This window comes from Peromyscus maniculatus, chromosome 10 (assembly GCF_049852395.1).
Source record: "Peromyscus maniculatus bairdii isolate BWxNUB_F1_BW_parent chromosome 10, HU_Pman_BW_mat_3.1, whole genome shotgun sequence".
NCBI lineage: Eukaryota > Metazoa > Chordata > Mammalia > Rodentia > Cricetidae > Peromyscus > Peromyscus maniculatus.
The window spans coordinates 5,323,639-5,344,117 of record NC_134861.1 but is presented as its reverse complement, the minus strand read 5'-3'; the positions used below and the strand labels follow the sequence as shown (position 1 = coordinate 5,344,117).

The 20,479-nt window shown below is 49.8% G+C and overlaps 1 protein-coding gene across 3 annotated transcripts; it reads left to right on the top strand.

Moving 5' to 3' along the window:
• Positions 1 to 573: 573 nt before the first annotated feature.
• Tacc3 (transforming acidic coiled-coil containing protein 3) lies at positions 574 to 13,574 on the top strand. Of its 3 annotated transcripts, none has more exons than XM_076545734.1 (16): positions 574 to 861; positions 2,875 to 3,037; positions 3,174 to 3,316; positions 5,318 to 5,763; positions 6,753 to 6,834; positions 7,157 to 7,802; positions 8,768 to 8,820; positions 9,056 to 9,159; positions 9,925 to 10,012; positions 10,097 to 10,198; positions 10,645 to 10,721; positions 10,801 to 10,844; positions 11,608 to 11,768; positions 12,811 to 12,917; positions 13,006 to 13,126; positions 13,365 to 13,574. In XM_076545734.1, the coding sequence occupies exons 4-16, from the start codon at positions 5,366 to 5,368 to the stop codon at positions 13,428 to 13,430; spliced, it is 2,049 nt and encodes a 682-aa protein (XP_076401849.1). In that variant the 5' UTR covers positions 574 to 861; positions 2,875 to 3,037; positions 3,174 to 3,316; positions 5,318 to 5,365; the 3' UTR covers positions 13,431 to 13,574. The 3 variants fall into 3 exon arrangements, with proteins under 3 accessions (XP_076401849.1, XP_042141709.1, XP_006972949.1); XM_042285775.2 differs by lacking the exon at positions 5,318 to 5,763 and adding an exon at positions 1,133 to 1,201; XM_006972887.4 differs by lacking the exon at positions 5,318 to 5,763.
• The last annotated feature ends 6,905 nt before the right edge of the window (positions 13,575 to 20,479 follow it).

Here is a 20,479-nt window from a genome sequence, read left to right as displayed (position 1 = left end):
GGGGCGTCCAGTCCAGGACAGTTGGTAGGTTGTCGGAGCCACGGCAAAAACCGGCCGCGAGGCACTCTGGGAGACCGAGTTCTGGTCAGCCTGCCCGTGGGGCATTCTGGGAGACTGAGACGCTCCTGTCAAGGGACCCGCAAAGCATTCTAGGAGATGGAGTCCCGCCTCCGGCTGCCCGCGGGGCACTGTGGGAGGCAACGACCCCATCAGGTGACCCGAAGAGCACTCTGGGAGACAGAGTCTCGTGGGGCCGCCCGGGCACTCTGGGAGGACCCTCCGAACCCCGCGCCGACCCACAAGCTGTGAGCCACCCAGAGGCCCCCGCGTGGGTGCAGACTCTCCCTTACAGGCAGCTCGGAGAAGACACTGCAGCTGGTTCCATTGAACAGCTGAGAAAAGCCACGCAAGGGCCGAGCCGCTCTCTGACCGCGTTCGCGGCCGACGCTGAGATGGTCGGGGCCATGATGGACCCCACAGCGGCAGGCTACGGAACAGCCGGCCTGGCCTGCGATGCTAGGCTACGGCGCCCACACGCCCCGACGCGCCCACTGTGCCCTCAGTCCCGGAAGCGGAACTGCTTGCTTGTGAAGGGCGGGACCGGTGCGGCCTGCTATTGGCCGCCGGCGGCCGTGGCGTTCTTCTCCTGCCGCGCGCTGATTGGCCGCGGGACGTCAACTCTCGCTATTTGAATCTGGGGCGGGCTCAGCGGACCACGGTCACGGACGGCCAGAGCCAGCGCTTGTTTGGAATTACTTGGTCTCGGTTTCTCCAGCTCGGACTCCTAGCGTGGAGCAGGGGCGGTGCTCCTTCCTTGCGGTAGGCGGCGGCGCGGGCCCAGGGCCCGTCGGCAGTAGGCAGGTAAACGGCGACTTCCCATTTCCTGCGGGCGAGGGGTGGGGACCAGCCCCGCGGATCTGGATTCCTACAGGCTGGGTTGCGGGTCCTTTCACCCGCAGCTTCGCCCTCTCCCTTTGTTGAGGGCCCACCCCGGGCCCAAGCGTCCTCTTTTCTGGGCTAACGGCCCACCAAGCCTCCTAGGCAGGACTGGCGCCCGCGGGCTGCATTCCGTGCAGGTCTGAGCCAGCTGATGGCCTCCAAAGAGGCCACACGTGACGATTTATCTCCCCAGGTTCCTGTTGTTGTCGAGTGTGTAGTGGATGAGACTCGCGTCTCGGAGCCAGGACATTCTTCGCCCCAGGTCTCTTTCTTTCACCTTTTCTGCAAAACTGTCTGTTGTCTGTTGTCCTGAACCCACTTATCCCAGGGATGGTTTCTTGTTCCTGGGCCAGTGCCTCTAAGTGACCCTTCTATACAGCCTGGCCACAACCTCAGAAGAAATGGCTTTTCTTGGAGACTACAGATGATCCTGCCAGATGGGTTTCCCTTCTTTATAGCATTCTTCTCTGAACAGGGTCCTTCAGGGCCGAGGCCTTTTTCCTCAACTCTAGCTACCAGGGTGACCTCATGCCTGTACCTATAGGATTTGATTCAGAAATGCTATTTTCAGTCATGTTCCCTTAATTTTACACACCTGCCAACTCACTGTTCCAGGTGAGAGAGGTCTCATCCTTCGTTCTCCCACTCCCCATACTCCACCTGGGAGACCATCATCAATTTTAGCTGTATCGTCTCTCATAGGCACCTGACCCCAAGCTTCATCTCACTAAGGCAACATCAAAAGCTTCCGTATGCTCCCTCTCCCACCCCACAGTCACTCCTGCACCAAGAAGACAGCAGAACCAAGAAGCCTGGCTTGTCAAGCCTAGCGCCCAAAAACTCCCTCCAGGGCCTAGGGACATGGCTCAGTCAGAAACATGCGTGACAAACAAACATGAGGACCTGAGTTCAGGTCCCCAGCACCACCTAAAAAGTGGGTGGTGTGGCTGCACTTGCCTGTGATCCTAGCACTGGGCAGGCAGACTGGAGAATCCCTGGGGCTCACTGGCTAGATAGTCTTGCTGAATCAGTGAGCTCCAGGTTCAGTTAGAGAATCCAATACGGTGGAGAGTGATTGAAGAAAACACCTCATGTCAATCTTTGGTCTCCCCTTCACCCCCCACACCCACCCCAACACCCCCAAAAAAATCCCATCCTAAGCAAAAGCTGGATCAGCTGTTCTTCCACTTTCTTTCTTGAAAGACTTCATCCAAGGCCACACAGCCTAAGCTTGTGAATTCCATAGTCATCCCAGTACCCTTTTCCCCATGCTTTCTGATAACCAGCTTTTCAGGCCAAAAATCCTAAACATTGGTCTTGATTTCTCTTCTCCTTACCCCATGTCCTGTGTACCTTGCTGAGCAACCTAGTCTACCTCTCTTTGGCTACAGGAACCTCTGGTTCTGTCCTTTCCCTTCCTGTTTTTCCTCATGGACTCCTAAAGCAGAGTTAGCAGCAGCTTCTCTTTGTGATGACCCCCCCTCCCCGCTACCTCTCCTTGTTCTTGAACCCTCAGGAACCCATGGTCCCCTGCCTCTGCCTCTCAAGTGCTAGGATTAAAAGCGTGTGCCACTCCTGCCCAGCTTCTTTGGTTTTCTTAAAGGCAGGATTACATCCCCTTGCTCTTGCCCTACAGTGTAATACATTAATGGAAGTTATTCTAAATACTTGGTTCTCTTTCTTTCTCAACCTGAACTTTATTAGCAGTTGGCAGTATACCTGATACAATACAAGGGAGCCTGAGGCTTTCTCTGGCAGATGACACCTACTTGAAGTACTAACAGTATACCTATGAAGGATACTAGCTTTACCAATTCAGGAAGAAGTATCTCACTGATGTATTTGTGGGGTATTTCTGTACATGGGGCTGCAGCATCATTGACTTCCTAGTGACTAAAACATACTCTTTTTTTTTTTTTTTTTTTTTTTTTTCAGAATGAGTCTGCATATCTTAAATGACGAAAATGTCCCCAGTGAAAAGAGTTCAGAAAGCTATGACTTCCTGTTTTCACAACCGGAACTTACCGGAAGATCCTCTGTTCTCCGTCTGTCACAGAAAGAAAATGTACCACCCAGAAACCAGGCCAGAGCCACAAAGGTAAGTGTGGACTATAATGTATGTACTCATCAGGTGCTCTGGGATTGGCTTTCTGAGAACCTTAAACTGTAGTACTTTGGCTTGCATGTGAGGGCTTGTATCATGGAGCATGTACACTCTCCTCACCTTTCACTAGGTGACTTTTCAGACACCTCTTCGGGATCCACAGACACACAGGATCTTAAGTCCTAATATGACCAGCAAACTTGAGACTCCTTTTGCTCTGGATGATGATATTGGATTAGAAAACAATCACTGCGTCTGCTTACAGAAAGAGAAGTAAGTGTTGATGCCATTTCATGTCCTGCGAGTCTGTCTGAGGGTTGTTGCAAACCTTCAGTCCTGTCATAGCTGGACTATTTTTTTCCTCTGGTCACTGCCCTTAGGAGAAAAATCTGGCACAGTTGTTAGTGGAGAGTTAATCATCAGATAATTGGACCATTTTAATTCCATACTTCACTCTTTGGCTGGGCCTCTACCACCCAGTCTTTATTTTTATAACTTGATGGAATGACCAAATCGCATTTCCAGAAAAGGTTATCTATAGTCTCCTTCCTATGGAGTTCCGCTCATCTCTCCCTCCTTGAAATCAGCACTTGCCTTCCTACACTCAACACTTGGAGAGAGCAGATAGAACTCATAGGCAGAGAAATTATCATGTGATCAATTAATCAGAGCTTGGGAGGTGACTCCCTTGGTACTGTTTGCTACACAAGCATGAGGCCCTGAGTTTAATTCTCAGTACCTACATTTTAAAAAACCCAGAACATGGGCTGGAGAGATGATTCAGTGGTTAAGAGCACTGGCTGCTCTTCCAGAGGACCTGAGTTCAGTTCCCAGCAACCACATGGTGGCTCACAACCATCTATAATTACATCTGATGCCCTCTTCTGGTGTGCATAAAGACAGAGCATTCATATACATAAAATACATAAGTAATAAATCTTTAAAAAAACAAACTCAGAACTATACACCTTTAATTCCAGCCCTAGTGAGGTGGACATAGGAGAATCTTTGGTGCTTTCTGTCCAAATCAGTGATCTCCAAGATATAAAGTGGAGAATGGTTGAGAAAGCTATATCAAGTATTGATTTCTGGCTGCTTAGGCACATGTACAAACACCACACATGCACAATGTGCGTACACATCCACATATCTGCATGCAAACATCCACAAAAGAGAAACTAGTAAGGACAGTTTTGGCTAAAAAGGATGGGGAGAAGCTTCATCCATAAGTACATTAGGCATTTCCCTGTAGGAACCCTACTGAAATGACAAGCAGATGTTAAGGCTTTGCCTAGAGAGGAGGACCTTGGAATTAGTACTTCACCAAACTGGTACCAAGAACACATCTTTATCGAGAGTAGGAGGGGTCTCTGGTATGATTTTGTTCTGTTTTTACTGATTCCACTGTTGAAACTTTATATTTTATATATATATGTGTGTATGTACATATATATATATATATATAATAGAAAAATATGAGGAATAATAAAACATCACTCCTGTTCACTCCTGTGCTCTTAACTTTAATGCCACGACATTTCTCTGGGTTGTGTGCCAGCTCTGTCCTATCAAAGCACCCCTAAATCTGTTGCTCTTTTCAGGTGTCCCTGTTAATTTACAATTTTATTTTGTATTTTTCTGAAATCCAGTCAGATGAGATTAGCGTTTAAGTCAAACAGTTTTGGTCTATAACAGCTTCCTCAGAAACACAGAGCCAGCATTGGCACTTGGCTGCTATGACTCTAGCTTACTTTGAGGCCAAGGAAGTTCTTGTCTCTGCCTTATCTACTGGGAGGGCAGCTCTGAGTAGTCACTTGTGAGTTTATCCTTGGCCTAGACACATGCATGTTCCATAATGCCATTCATCATTTTAAGGTATTCTGCTGAGCCTGCATACTAAGGACAGCATGATGCCCAAGCTCATGGAGCTTGTTTGGTGGAGGATGGGGGAACAACCAGAGTGATCAGCTAGGTGTTTGATTTTTTTCAGGCATTATCTTTTAGTATGGCCAAGGTCCCAACATAGGAGGTGATATGGCAGTCTTTCAGTTCTTACCTTATGAAAGAATGGGTCCAATCAAGAGAGACATAGGCAGTTTAAGTAGATTATTTAGCACAGAACCAGTTTAGTTAATAAAGCTAAGCGGAACACTCAGACCTAATTTATAAGGCCTCAGCCTGCCCCAGGATTGTAGCAGCAGGCACCCAGACCCCCCTTCCTTCCATTTGTGTTCATCTAGTTCTAAGAACTCAACCCCAACTGGCCCTCTTTAGGCAGATGGGGCCACAGACCCAAGTCCTCATGAAGAAGCCACTGGCCAAATGGTCATCCATTCAAGTCATGACTCCATAAGGCTAGAATTTGACTTCTCTGATGATACCGCCAACCCAAAGGTGTCTTCACCAAGGAGACTGGCAGAGAGACCTGGCCTCCAGCTTCTTCTGAAGAAATCAGAGGCCAGCCAGGAGCAGGCCCCCAAAGAAGCAGAAGAAAGAGATGGGACCAGAGAGAGAGATGAATGTCCCCAGCCTGCTTCCTGGGACTCTTACCACCTTAACTGGGAAAAATTGGATGACTCAAACTTCAGTCTTTTTGGAGGTGACTCCAAGTATAATGGCAAAAAAGCTAAGTTCCCAGAAAGTCCCAAGAATAGGTTGACCTTGCTTGTGGCTGAGCAGCTGAGTGCTGGGCCTACAGACGCGGAGAACTCTCCAACCCAGTAAGTAGGAAAGGGGAACATGGGCATGTCAGGAGCAGTTTTGTTTTGCTTTGTTTTCCAAGACAGGGTTTCTCTGTATAGCTTTGGAGCCTGTCCTGGAACTCACTCTGTAGACCAGGCTAGCCTCGAACTCATAGATCCCCCGGCCACTATCTCCCAAGTGCTGGGGTTAAAGGCATGTGCCACCACTGCCTGGCAGCAGGAGCAGCTTCTTAATGGTGTGTGTAATCTGGAGCCTAAGTGCAAAAATAGTTCATTATTTTATATGCATTGGTGTTTTGCCTGCATGTAGATCTGTGTGAGGGTGTCAGAAGCCCTGGAACTGGAGTTCCAGACAGGTGTGAGCTGCCATGCGGTTGCTGAGAATTGAACCCAGGTCCTCTAGAAGAGCAGCCAGGGCCCTTAACTACTACTGAGCCATCCCTCCAGCCCCGATGCCACTTCTTTACATAGCCAGCATACTACTTCCCTTCATGGTCTCAAGACAAGCAGATTTCAGGATTGTCCAGAACTAAAGCGGCACAGCTTTAGAGTCCTGTCCCAAGACCATGGGAGAGGTGCTCCAGAGTTGTCCGTCTTGAAGCACAACAGCACATGTCAGCTTAACTAACAATCAGTACAGGTAGTTCACCTCTAATCTAGGACCATAGCTGAGGAAGTCAGGTAAGAGTTTGAAGCCAGACTTGTCTGTGTGGTAAGACTGTCTTTCCACACACAAAAAAAGGAAAAGCATAGGCTACCACTCAGGTGAAAGCTGGTTGGTTGGTACAGCAATCCACTGACCTTAGGTATTCCAGGAGGCAGCTGTGACATGAAATTAGGTGCTAACGTGCCAGCAGCCAAATAATCTGTTACCTCCAGAGAAAACTTCCATGTATCTTTTAGCATGAGCAGCTTCTCAAGTGAACCAACGCAACAGGGAGGAGGTAAATTAATGCCAGAGCAGGGAACTTAGGGAAGACCCAACTCTGATGACTCTGTCTCTCCAGTCAGCTGCCTTTAGCCCCAGTGGATGATACACCTGTGGTTCAGATGGCAGTCGAGATCCTAAGCGCAGAAGATGGTGTACAGGTATGTATGTGTGTACGGAGAGGTGCTATCACCATCGTTATATACTGTGTAGAAAAAATGAACAGGGCATCCAGGTGTGGTACAGACTTGTAATCCCCAGCCAGGTCTACTGAGTGAGACCCTGTCTGAAAACAAAGAAAAATAACATGGCAGAAGAGGCCACCAGCAACCTTCTGGTGACAGGGTGGGACACAACACTACTATTTCCATCCCCTAGAGCTGCCTCCCCATCTGGGTTTATTTTAAGGAGAAATGGGTAAGACAGAGCCAGCCTCCCCTCCCCATCTGGGACCTCACTGTGCAAGGTGATGCTTCCCTTTAGGAGGGAGTCTTGAATTCCTCAAGCACTTCAGCTTCCACAAGTTTTCTGGACAGTGAGCTGGTGGCTCCTCCTGTTGAGCCGGTGCTGGAGCCTTCCCTTCAGGGACCAGAGCCTATCATGGATGACAAACTGATGGCTCCTCCTCCTGAGCCAGTGCTGGAGCCTTCCCTTCAGGGACCAGAGCCTGTCATAGATGACAAACTGATGGCCCCCCCTGACCCGGTGCTGGAGCCTTCCCTTCAGGGACCAGAGCCTATCATGGATGACAAACTGATGGCCCCCCCTGAGCTGGTGCTGGAGCCTTCCCTTCAGGGACCAGAGCCTCTCATGGATGACAAACTGATGGCCCCTCCTGAGCTGGTGCTGGAGCCTTCTAATCAGGGACCAGAGCCTATCATGGGTGACAAACTGATGGCTCCTCCTCCTGAGCCAGTGCTGGAGCCTTCTAATCAGGGACCAGAGCCTTTCATGGATGACAAACTGATGGCCCCTCCTGAGCCGGTGCTGGAGCCTTCCCTTCAGGGACCAGAGCCTGTCATGGATGACAAACTGATGGCCCCTCCTGAGCCAGTGCTGGAACCCTCTCATCAGGGACCAGAGCCTATCTTGGACCCAAATGAGGAGAGCTTCAGAGACCCAGCAGAAGGTATGTGGCCCCAAGGTGTCACCATCAGTTGCTTTAAAATCCCTGTGGATACTTAATATTCCTTCGAGTTGCAGGTAGTTATTCTGCAGGCTGTTTCTCTGACTAATTCACATGTGAACTTTTGGTCCTTAAGATGAGATACTCGGGGATGGGGATTTAGCTCATTGGTAGAGTGCTTGCCTAGCAAGCGCAAGGCCCTGGGTTCAGTCCTTAGCTCAAAAAACAAAAACAAACAAACAAAAAAGATGTTATTACTGCGATGATGTAAAAAAGATGTTATCACATTGTGATGATACCCAATGACCAGTCAGGCAGGAGAGGCACACATCTTTAATTCCAGCACTTGGGAGACAGAGACAGGCAGAGTTCTGTGAGTTCAAGGCCAGGCTGGTCTATAGAGTGAATTACAGGACAGCCAGGGCTACACAGAAAAGACAAAGGAAAAAAAAAATTTCAAGGTCCTCTTTAGCTACATAGGGAGTTCAAGGCTAGCCTGGGCTGTCTCCAGAAAGAAAAAGTAACAGTTAGGTCACTCCATGGGTTCCACATCCTCACATTCAGTGAAACTTGGATAGGATTTTAAGTGTTGTTACTGAATATGAAGCGGGAGAGAAAGGATTCCTCTCCCTGTAAAACACAGGGGCTTTGGCTCAGGCTTCCTTCGTAGAAACAGGGAAGCTGCTGGTCAGGCTGCACAAAGAACAGTGATCCTGCTGGGCGCTGGTGGCTCACACCTTTAATCCCAGCACTCGGGAGGCAGAGGGGTTTCTGAGTTCAAGGCCAGACTGGTCTACAAAGTGAGCTCCAGGACAGTCGGAGCTGTTACACAGAGAAACCCTGTCTCAACAGCCCCCTAACCACCCCCCTCAAAAGAACAGTGATCCTATTCTGTTAAGTACTTGGGTATGCAGCCCTCGGGGCCTGCAGTATTTGAGGTGAATGACCATTATTATTCATTCTTTCAGTTCTAGGTACTGGTGCTGAAGTGGATTATCTGGAGCAGTTTGGAACTTCCTCGGTAGGTACTTAGCACTTGATGGCAGCCTTAACTGAAATGTGTAACCCAGTCAGCCTAGGCCATTTATCCTTGGTGCCTGGAGCATCCTGCAGTTCCTGTATAGTATCTGATCATGTCTGAGTCTAAGAGCCCTTGCCCCCTTTGCTCAACAAGATCACCCTAGCTCATGGGCTGTGTCTATTAAAGTAATGGTGAATCTTACTGATTTTCCTTGCCCCATCTCTCCAACTTTCAGTTTAAGGAGTCAGCCTGGAGGAAGCAGTCTTTGTACTTGAAATTTGATCCCCTCCTGAAAGAAAGCCCTGTGCGGCCAATGCCAGTGGTCCCGGTGACAAATAGGTATGTCCTTCCTTTGAAGATGTTAGCATGTATACTAACTGATTAAAAAATTATAGAAAAGGGCTAACTGAACTAGAGTAAGTAATGGTGCCGGACAAATAGGACATGTATCAGGTAGTGTGTGTTTTAGTAAGGAGCTCTGCATCCTCTCTTCACACAAGCCACCTAGTAAACACAAGTAATAAATACACAATAAGGTACCAAACTGGACCAGGTCAGATAGTATTTGCTTTTATGAGTGGAATTCTAGTTCCACAGTCATGCCTGTTCCTTCATGAATCACCTAGGACAACTTATACTGTGAAGGCAGATCTGAATAGTTGGGACAGAAGCCATAGGGCTTCAAATCTAACATTTATGGGAAAAATCCAGGCTAGTGTCTACTTTTTTGGAAGAAAATGTAATCAAAATATACTGAAAATTACTTGCTAAATCAAACATAAGACCCTTGAAACCAGAGAAGAAAAGTTATGCCACCTCTAACTAGGTATTCACCCTGTGCAGTCTGAAGACACCACAGTAAGGTAGCTACCACATCTGCATAGCTTGCCATGACCAACGAAGCATCAGGCATGAGAAGACAAGTAGGAGAAGGGGGACATGAGCCAGTAACTGCCAGGCCCAGTTCTACATTTTGGACTCCTAACCTTTGTTTGTGTGTAGACTAAGACCCAAACACAAAGCTTGTTAAGACAACACAACTGACTTTTATGCCCTAGTCAATACTCAGAGCATAAGGTGATCTTGCTTCCTGTTTGGTTTCAGTATACAGGATGCAGATGAGTCTAGCTCGGGAAATCCAATGGAAGCCAAGCTTGTGGACCTAGATTTCTTGGGAGCTCTGGATGTTCCTGTAAGCACTTTAGCATCATTGGAGCAATTTTTGTGGTCTAAAGAGATGAATGAGATCTTGAGGGCCTATGTTTTACCCCCACAGGAGCCAGGCCCACCTCTGTGTGTCCTTGAGCCTAGAGGTCTCCTTCCTGCGGAGCCTATTGTGGATGTGCTGCTATACAGCCAGAAAGACCTGGATGCATTGGTAAGAACAGGCTGGTAGCTACTTGGTAAAAATTGGAGACTGTTTGGAGAAAGAGCTGAGAGCTAGATACAGGTTATTCTAAGTGCAGTTTGTACTATGACCAGATACACACAAGCTACATACAGGAATTTCCTACATGCATCTATCTGTCTCAGATCAAGGAAGAGCACCAGGACAGGCCTGAGGGTCCCACACTGAACTTGGGCCTGTGATACCTGCTTACATACAGCCAACTGGAACGGGGTTATGGCGCCCCCTTGTGGCTAGTTGGTTAACACACATACTCTCTGGGTGCCTGCTGGGTTCCACCACAGCAGGTTGCCCTCATGAGCATAGCCAGCATAACTCAGTGTGGCATGGCTCCAGAGACCTTGGATGTGAATGAAACAGTCCCTGGTGAGAAAGACACCCCACAGACCTGTGAGTGGTATGTGTGGCTTTTGTAGGTGAATGCGACACAACAGGAGAACTTGGAGCTGAGGAGCAAGTATGAGGACCTCAACATGAAGTACTTGGAGATGGGGTAAGACTGCAGGCACCAATGCTGACCTAGATCTACCTGCACCATGAGCCACAGATACTCATCCTCTCTCCTTCTACAGGAAGATCGTGGATGGGTTTGAGAAGATTGTGTACAAATCAATGGGTGAGTGCTAGCTGTGCCCCTCTCCTTGTGTTCTGAGGTAACAATATACTGTCCATTTCTTCTCCTAACCTGTGCTCTGAGAAGTGAGGGTTCCTGTTTGGTTTCAGTATACAGGATGCAGATGAGTCTACTCAGGAATGCAGTGGAAGCCAAGCTTGTGGACCTAGATTTCTTTCGTGAGGGTTAATGAAGGGAGGAAGTACCCATGTGACTGACATTCACTGAACAGCTGGTGGCCAAGGCTCTAAAGAGGGACAGATGCCATGCAACTTGTTACACCATGCACTGCCCTGGCTTCCCCTCCCCAGAGATAATTGCAAGTATCAGAGTGGAAACACAGGTGTCCTTATAGGGATCTGTCAAGCCAACAGTGGTCAAGACAGGTCTTCCTGCTCTCCTTCCCCCTAAGACCCATACAGCACATGACACATGTCCTCACATGAACCTTAAGTCCAGCACACTGGCACTTGCTTCCTCCAGTCTTGCTGGTGTTTCCTCAGCATCACACTGGTAGGTCCTGGGCCAAATCCTCATGAGGCTGACAAGAAAGAAGCAGGCATGTTCTAGGCCTGTGTTACATCCCAGAGAACATGAGGGGGGCAGTGCTTGTCGTGTTATGGACACTTAGTAGTGTCCATACCTGATGCACCCTGCCCCGGCTCCCCATCTCTCCTGCTGCTCTGTCTCACCCCTTGTTTCAGAGCTGTTTCTGGCATTCAGTATAGTAGCTGCTTCCTAATCCCAGATACTTAACTTTTTAAAGAGGATGCTGAGAAACAGAAGGAACTCTCAGAAGACAAAATCAAGAAGGTTCTGAAAGAGAGAGACCAACTTACTGCAGACCTGAACTCCATGGAAAAGTCCTTCTCTGACCTTTTCAAGAGGTTTGAGAAGCAGAAAGAAGTGATTGAAGGCTACCGCAAGGTGCGTTGTTTCCCCTTTGGTCCTTTTACAGGGCATAGCCCGTAAGAGTGGGGCCATGAGCTGTGCTAAGTGTTCCTGGGTCCTTGACTACTTTTCATTGGCACCAGGCCATGGGATGGCCTATCAACAAGACAATCTGTACCCAGTAGATTCTGGTGGAGAAGCATACCCAGATCTGTGAAGCATAGATTTTGGAGGCTGTAAGCATGGAGTCTCAGAGGAGACTGGGGGTTTCCCCATTCAGTGTTAGTATGCCTGGCATACATGAAACCCTTGGCTTAATCTCTAGTAACAACCCTCCATACACACACACACACACACACACACACACACACACACACACACACACACACACACACACACACACCAAAAAAAAACCTTGCAAGAAAGGGCAAACTGAGCTGGGCAGTGGTGCACGCCTTTATTCCCAGCACTTGGGAAGCAAAGGCCGGCCTGGTTTACAGAGTGAGTTCCAGGACAGCCGAGCTACACAAAGAAGCCTGTCTCAAACAACAACAAAAGGTCAGGTGGTGGGTAAACTGGGTTTTCCCCATGGTGTCTATGGAGAAAACAAGTCATTTGGGGAGCCAGCTACTGAGTTCTAGTACCTCCTGCTACATGACCCTCAGTAGTTCACTTTTCCCTGTGGGTATGAGAGGGCCAAAGAGTGCTGTGGGGAGCGAGGCTGCACATATCCCTCATGGCTGTGCTGCCGTCAGCCTGCAGTGTGCAGTGGTTCTATTCATGACTTGCACTCTTAAGCAGAAACTGATGTCTGATACTACAGGGTCTGGGGATCAGACCCGAGTCTGAGGTGCAAGTCCTGAAGCTGTCTGCACCTTGAAGGTGGGATAGACTACATGTACATCAAGAGGACTTTTGTGAAGGGAAAATGCCAGGTTCTGAATCACTAATGTCCTCAAAGCCTTAAGTGTCTACAGTCTGCACCTGACCCTGGGACTCCCCACCTGCCAAGTCTGGACAGGCTCTGGCTCTGGTGGAACAGTGCACCATTAGTGTTTCCTGTCTGCTTATTCTCAAGAATGAAGAGTCACTGAAGAAATGTGTTGAGGAATACATAGTGAAGGTTGAAAAGGAAGGCCAGAGGTACCAGGCATTGAAGACCCATGCAGAAGAAAAGCTCAAGCAGTGAGTTCCAGATACCCATCCTGGGGGGAAGGCCTAGCCAGCTTGTTGCTGGGCCAGGCCTAGCCTGTGTCTGTTTCTGTCCCTCAAGGGCAAATGAGGAGATCGCCCAAGTACGTAGCAAGGCCCAGGGAGAGACACTGGCCTTCCAGGCAAGCCTGAGGAAGGCCCAGATGCAGATCCATTCACTGGAGAAGACTGTAGAACAGAAGGTAAGGCACAGGGACCCCGGGCCCTGCTCTGGGAGTTGACTTTGATACAGAGACTGCCTGGCCATATCTTTTTTTTTTTTTTAAATTTATATCCCTACTAGCCATTTCTTTCAGGAAGTCCAGGGCCAGCCTTTTCCTTTCTAGTCCCCTGTCCTACTTGAGATGGGTGGGACCTTCCTAGCCAGTTGCCACTCCCTCTGAGACCCTACAGAAACCAGCCTCATCCTTTCTCTTTCAGACTAAAGAAAATGATGAGCTGACCAGGATCTGTGATGACCTCATCTCGAAGATGGAGAAGATGTGACTGCAGCAGGCCATCACCACCCCTCTGTTTACCCATTTCTCTGTCTGTCTGATTTGTCTCGTGTGTGTGTGTGTGTGATCTTTAACCCCTGTTCATTTCTAAGTTAAATTACTTTGAAGACTAAAGTTTAATTTCAAACTCAAAGTCAACCTGGGTTCAGCTTGTTTGAAAGTGTCTTTCTACAGTCCTTATGGTTTTCAACCTTCCTGATGCTGCGACCCTTTAGTACAGTTCCTCATGTTGTGGTGACCCCAAAACCATACAATTATTTTCATTGCTGCTTCCTAACTGTAACTTTGCTACTGATATGTATTATAAATATTTGTGTTTTCCGATGGTCTTAGGCAACCCCTGTAAAAAGGTCATTTGACCCCCAGGTTGAGAACCTCTGTTATGGAAACTTGGGAAGGAAGGTGGGGTCTAGTGAATCTGGTTAGTTTCAGAGATTTCCTGAAGCTGTTGCGTTTTTACTTCCTGGAGGTTCAAATGGAATGTTTTGCTTCCCTTTATCCTGTATCTTCAGTAAGTTTCCCTCCAAGATGGAAAGTTATCTTGGAAGAACTGGCCACACAAAGCCCAGCTCTGGCCTGAACCTCAGCCATCTTGTTTCCTTGGCTGTAAGAAAACCCCTCTTTTTAAAAAAAAAACATTTATTTATTTATTATGTATACAGTGTTCTGCCTACATGCATGCTTGCAGGCCAGAAGAGGGCACCAGATCTCATTACAGATGATTGTGAGCCACCATGTAGTTGCTAAGAATTGAACTCAGGACCTCTGGAAGAACAGCCAGTGCTCTTAACCTCTGAGCCATCTCTCCAGCCCCAAGAAAACCCCTCTTGAGCCTGCTTATCTGTATCTCCCTAGGGAATGAACAGATAGGAGATGGTGGGTTCAAGTCCTCCCCAATTTCCAGGCATCTAGTCAGCCACGTAGCTCAGGAGAAAGGCACCCTGTATTTAAGTTTTTGTTGCCATGAAGAGACACCATGACCACAGCACTTCTTATAAAGCATGGTAAGAAGCATGGTAGCATGCAGGCAGACTTGGTGCTGGAGAAGGAGCTGAGAGTTCTACATCTTGATCCTCAGGTAGCAGGAGACTGTGTGCCACACTGGGCATAGCTTGAGCATATATGAAACCTCAAGCCCTCCACAGTGACATATTTCAAGGCTACACTTAATAGTGTCATCCCTATGGGCCAAGCATTCAAACACATGAGTCTATGGGGCCATTCCTATTCAAACCACCACACACCCTATCCTGGAGACCTTGGGACTATATAGATCAAAAGCCAAATAGACCTAAGTTTCTACATAAAATCAAAGCTGTCAGGCGGTGGTGGCACACGCCTTTAGTCCCGGCACTCGGGAGACAAAGCCAGGTGGATCTCTGTGAGTTAAAGGCCAGCCTGGTTTACAGAGCAAGTTCCAGGACAGGTTCCAATGCTACACAGAAAAACCCTGTCTCGAGGGGGAACGGGACCCAAATGCTTGATAAGTTTGCTGCTGACCTAACACAAGGGTATAGACATACCTACACCTGTGGCTGCTAAGTAGAGACTCCACGTGGCAATGAGCCCAAACAGGCCGGAAAAAGAAATGCTGTCTCAAGATGGTAGCAGCAGCTCCCACTGGTTTCCAGCTTTCCACCATCCTGCAGATAATGAAGGGAAGCTGTGGACCGTGGTACACCAGGACAGACACTCAGTGTCTAAAGCTGAGGATAGGTAGACCATCTCAAGTCAAGCAGCAGCTAGGGTTAGTGCCTCAGAAGACAGACCCTATTGTATGCTACCCTGGCCCTGTAATAAGAGTGGATGGGCACACGTGTTGACTCCAGGACAGGCCCAGGAGCTCTACAGAGCCCAGGAATTCTGAACAGGCATGGACCCACCCTCTGGTCCTAAACTCAACTGTGACCTAGTCAGCCCCCTGAACCATCAAGCAGACTGAGGAAATCTGCATGTCTAAGTGGGACTGAGAATCAGTACTGTTCATGCACTTCCAGAAGACTTGGTGTAGGGGTTATAGCACAGCATACAGGGACAGGTGCCCAGGCCTGTGGCTAAACTGAGGCAGTGTTTCCTCTGAAAAAAGAATATGGGTCCCACCCAGAGAGAGACCCAGGCCAAGGCCCCAGCCACTCCAGAAGTAAGCACCGCTCAACCAGTGAAGATTGTGGACCTGCTGTAAAGATTGCCTGCTAGTCTGCAGCGGGGGGGGGGGGGGGGGGGGCGGGGGGGGGGGGGGCTGGAGGTCCTCAGGTAATTCCTGCCAGGAGTTAAAGCCAGCTGTGAGCCACAAGAATCAGGGTGAGCTGCCGGTAATAGAGATAAGTGGGGACCTTTATGGGGAACAAACTCAGAAGCCAGTAACCTGGGCCTCCCAGAATGCCTGTGTTAAACCTGTTTGGAGGATAGTGTCTTGCTAAGGCAGAAGGCCGGTAGAGCTAGATCAGACATTACTGGGACAGATGTCTGACCAGCTCTGTGGGGCCCGGTATCTCTGGGCCTTGGACCTCTCTCCTCAGCCCAAGTCTCCCAACTCACTACCATGTTCTTCCAGATCCACGGACCTCCTGACTGGTCTCTTAGGACCATGGCACTCCTTGCCCAAGACCCGTCCCACAGCAGCCCTACACAGATAAAGATGAGGCAAGCACCCTTTCCCCTAGGGGGTTCTGCTTGCTTTTTTATTTTTATAAATTATCCCTTTTTTCCATTTATTTTACATACCAACCACTTCAGACACAGGTACTGAGCCCCAGAGAAAGCACTCACTGAGAAAGGCCAGCAGATGCAGGACATGGCAGCACCTCTCACCTGGGTTTAAGGGTCCATCGGGGCCTGAAGCCTTGGAACTGACCAGCTGCCCACAAGCAGGGTAGCAATGTGGTTGCAAGGGTTTCTTGTTGCTTGGGGCACTGTTAATGAGGCCTTGAGAAGTAGAAGGCTGTATGTAGCTAGGCCTCCTCACAGGCTCGCTGTCTGACTTCTCCAGTCCTTCTGAGAGCTGCCCTGTACCCTGCCGGTGCCTCTCCCAGCCAAGCCAGAGTCTGTCCAGAGAAAGTCCTGCAGGCAGCTGGATGCATTAGGGTAGCCAGCCTGGCCGGGGGCCATGCTAAGGACACCGGCCGCCCAGCAGCAGCCTGGGCTGAGCCACTTGAGGACAAAGGAGCCTTGTATGGCTGAATGGGCATTTATCCTGGGGGCTGAAGGGGGCCCTGGCACTGGTCCTCCATGAGTAAACATGACCCTAGCTGGGCACACAGAGCAAGGCCAGACTTCCGTAGCCCCGTGTCCCTTGACATTACACAGTGGGTACTTGTGGGCCTCTTGCCAGGGCAGAACATGGGAACAGGGAATGCCATGCCCTAGAGGCAGCTGGGAGGAGGAGGGGTTATCACAGCGCGCAGAAGTCAAGCATCACAGAGACCCTCCCACCATGCCACAGCTCCCCCGGCTAGCAGCCAGACTCCACTGTTGAAGATAAAACGTGAGTCTTCCCTAAAAACGTGTGCGCTGAAGCCTAAGTTCCCAACAGGATAGTATGAGACTTTAGTACCCTTGAGGTCACGAGAGTAGAAAAGCCTGATAAGAGGAGTGTTAGCCAGGCATGGTGGCGCACACCTTTGATCCCAGCAACTGGGAGGCCGGGGAAGGCGGATCTCTGAGTGTGAGGCCAGCTTGGTCTACACAGTAAGTTTCAGAACAGCCAGGGCTACGAAATGAGAACTTGTCTCAAACCACCCCCTGACCCTGCCTCCCCCCAAAATAGTTGATCTCAGCCATATGAACATGGGTAACACAGGCCAGGGCAACTGCTTCCCCAGACACTGAATGGGCTGTACCTGTCCTGTTTAAGAGGTCAATGTCCTGTTTAAGTCCCTTCCCCAGCCCATGGTGACTTTACTTTCACAGCCCTGGTAAAATAAGCTCAGCATCAGAGCAGCAGCCTGGCCACAGCCCACCCCTTTAATCAGCAGTCATGGGCCAAGGCAGTGCTTCTGGGAGCTTGAGCCCCACCAGATGAAGCCTACTGATCCTAGTGGATCTCCAAGCCGAGCACCATCACCCACAAGATGGTGCCTTGCCGGTTCACAGCCCTGGCTCCCTGGCTCCCTCCTGCACGGCCTCCTCCTGGACCAGGTGCTGTGCCCAGCCAATGATGAACCCTAAACACTCTGGACCCCTCAGAGTCCTCACTAGTGAAGGTCCAGCCTCTGGAAGGCCCTCAGGAGTGTTTGCGTTAGAACCTTGACATCCAAACCTGAACCCTGAACTCCCTCTTTTGAATCCATCTCTGCCTGAAGTGCGATGAATCCATGTCTCTTGTCTTTCTGGAGAAGGCCTCAGAGAGGCAGGGCTTATAAGGAGGCCACCAAGAAATAGGAACACACTGGAATGGGTAGACTCACCTCTATATCTGAAATGGGCTCTACCTTTCTGGGGTGTACTCAAGGATAGATCACAGAATTGAGGTATGCCCAAGGAATATAGAGAATCCCCACGATGGCCCTATGTATGTAGGGGCAGACACATCTGTGCTCATGTTACTCAGTGGCCTCTGTTCCTGACCCCAGGAATTGATCCCAAGCCTTGGATTTATCAGCCATCGGGTCAGGCAGCCTGCAGGGGGCGCCATTGGACAGGCCTCAGCCTCTAATGTAATCCACAGGCGCTGTCTCCACCAAGCCCGCCCTTTGCTTCCAGGCTCCCGCACCTGGGCCTCTAGTCGCATACCTTGGGGCAGGTGCTGAGGACCCTTTTGGCCCTCTCATCAGACTTGAACCAGCTAGCTATAGCTCTGATCATGAATGCCCTCGCCAACTCGCACCTCCCCTCTGTCAGGAGGAACCCCATGCCAGGCCACAGCAAAGAGGTTTCAGGCCTTCAAGGGGAGGAACTAGTCATAGCAGGGGCCATCCCATGCTGTAGGACAGGAGTCTGTAGCAAAATAAAACCTTACCCAGGGCCCAGTGGTGAGCAGATGTGGATACTGCATCCCTTAAACTCCCACTCACCATCATCTATTCAGGGCTGGCTACTCTACGCCCCTGAAGGAGCAGGCCAGAACCCCCAGAAAACCTGGCATCAAGGTCCAAAGTGAAAGATCACAATTATACGTAAAATGAATTGAATAAATTACACACACTAAGGCACTCACACACGTACTTGTCTCTTCTACTCAGGTCAGCAAGGAGTAGCTGAGAACACCGTGCCCCAGCAAGGCCAGAGTCCTAAAAGTGGCCCCCTGAAGGCATCATCCCTGTATCCCTGGGGCCCCGCTGTGTTGGTAGCATGAAGGTCCTCACACACATAGACACGTCCATGGATGCCAGGAATGGTAACCATGCAGGGCTGTCCTCAATGAGGGAGATAAAATAAAATACCTGTTTTCCATTCAGAAAGCTGAGAGTGGATATTGTTAACTAACTACCTGGTGACCTTTTTGCTATCTGTGGAGGCAGATCTTATCCACCTTTTGCTATAGAGGCAAACCTCACCCAAATTCCCCAGAATGTTTATTCTAGATTCTCCCTCCCTAGATCCCAGTTAATAGAATCCACTCTTAGGGGAGATGTCACATGTAAAGCTGACCTCTATGCTCTCATCAGAGACCACACTAGATTCTAGGCTTTTTAGCTATAGAACCCACCCTCGTGATCACATGTACTTTGTAAAGGAGTTTCTAAGTACTCACTCTTTAAGCTTTATTGTGCACTTGGGAAGGGAATGATTGTTGCCTGGAAACTGTTCAGATTGTACTGTGTGTGTGGGGGGGGGGCGGTTGTTTTGTTTTGTTTTGTTTTTCATGAAAGGGTTTCTCTGTGTAGTTTTGGTGCCTGTCTTGGATCTCGCTCTGTAGACCAGGCTGGCCTGGAACTCACCGAGATCCGCCTGGCTCTGCCTCCCAAGTGCTGGGATTAAAGGTATGCACCACCATTGCCCGGCTGTACTGTGTTTTAATTAGAATGACAATGAACCTCCCTGAAGTCTGAGCCATCTCTTTAAAGGTCACCTCCTTGCTGTGACCACCTGTAGGGTCCCCCACACCTCTACAGCCCCCCACCCTTTCTGCCCACCCCTCAAACCCCACTGGTTGTCAACAGCCCCAATCTGGGCTGGACTTGCAGGGGCTAAGGAGCTGCCTTCACAAGAAGAGGTGGCAGGGGTGTGGCCTGAACGGTGGGAGGGAGAGTGAGTCCACGCAAGTGAACAAGAGCAAGAAGAGCCATGTGCTAGCTGAGCGTGACACTCACCGGGGGCCTTCTAGAAAAGGACAGACCGCCATGTGGTAGACAAGCCACCTGCGGGCAGCCTGTGTGCCCTGCTGGTGGTAGCCCCGTGATGAAGACAGGCCTGTCACCTGACCCCTAGTTCCCCAAGGTATATCCCTCCTGGAGGACTGGAGGAATTTGCGGGGAGGCATGGAGGGTTACTCCTGAAGGGCTGTTCTGGCAAGAACGGCAGTTCAGGTAGAACCCCAGGCCCTCTAGGCAGTGCTTACTAAGGCTCAGAGGCTGAAGGCATCCTGGAATCCTCTGAGTTGAGTAGGAAGAACTGGGGCAGAGCTGGGTTACAGATGATCTGTGGGAACCCCCTGGAGAAAACTCTTTGAGCCTTACTTGGTCCACCACACACCACCTAACAGGGTAATTCCAGAGCTGAGCCCATGAGGCCAGCACTGCATTTGCTTCAGGTGGGCACCCAGGGCCCTGCCAAGGGGCTCTAAAGCCTGGCAAGGCTAGCCCTTCTGCCAGGGGCATCTGTCTGGTGGCCTTGGAACTGTCCTCCCACATAATGCCAGCCCTTGGGCAACCCATAGTCACATAAGGGTGGGACCCAATGACAAGGACTGCCGGGTCCTCCAGTCTCCCAGTGCCTGTCTACCAGGGACACAACAGTCCATCTACCATTTAGCTAGTCTTCCTAGCTGCCCTGACCTAGCAGACCTGGGCCTGGAGTCTTCAGGATTTCTCTCCACCATGCCCAAGCTCCATAGTATGTCCAGACAGTGGGGCTGGCTAGAGATCAGAGAGTGGTACT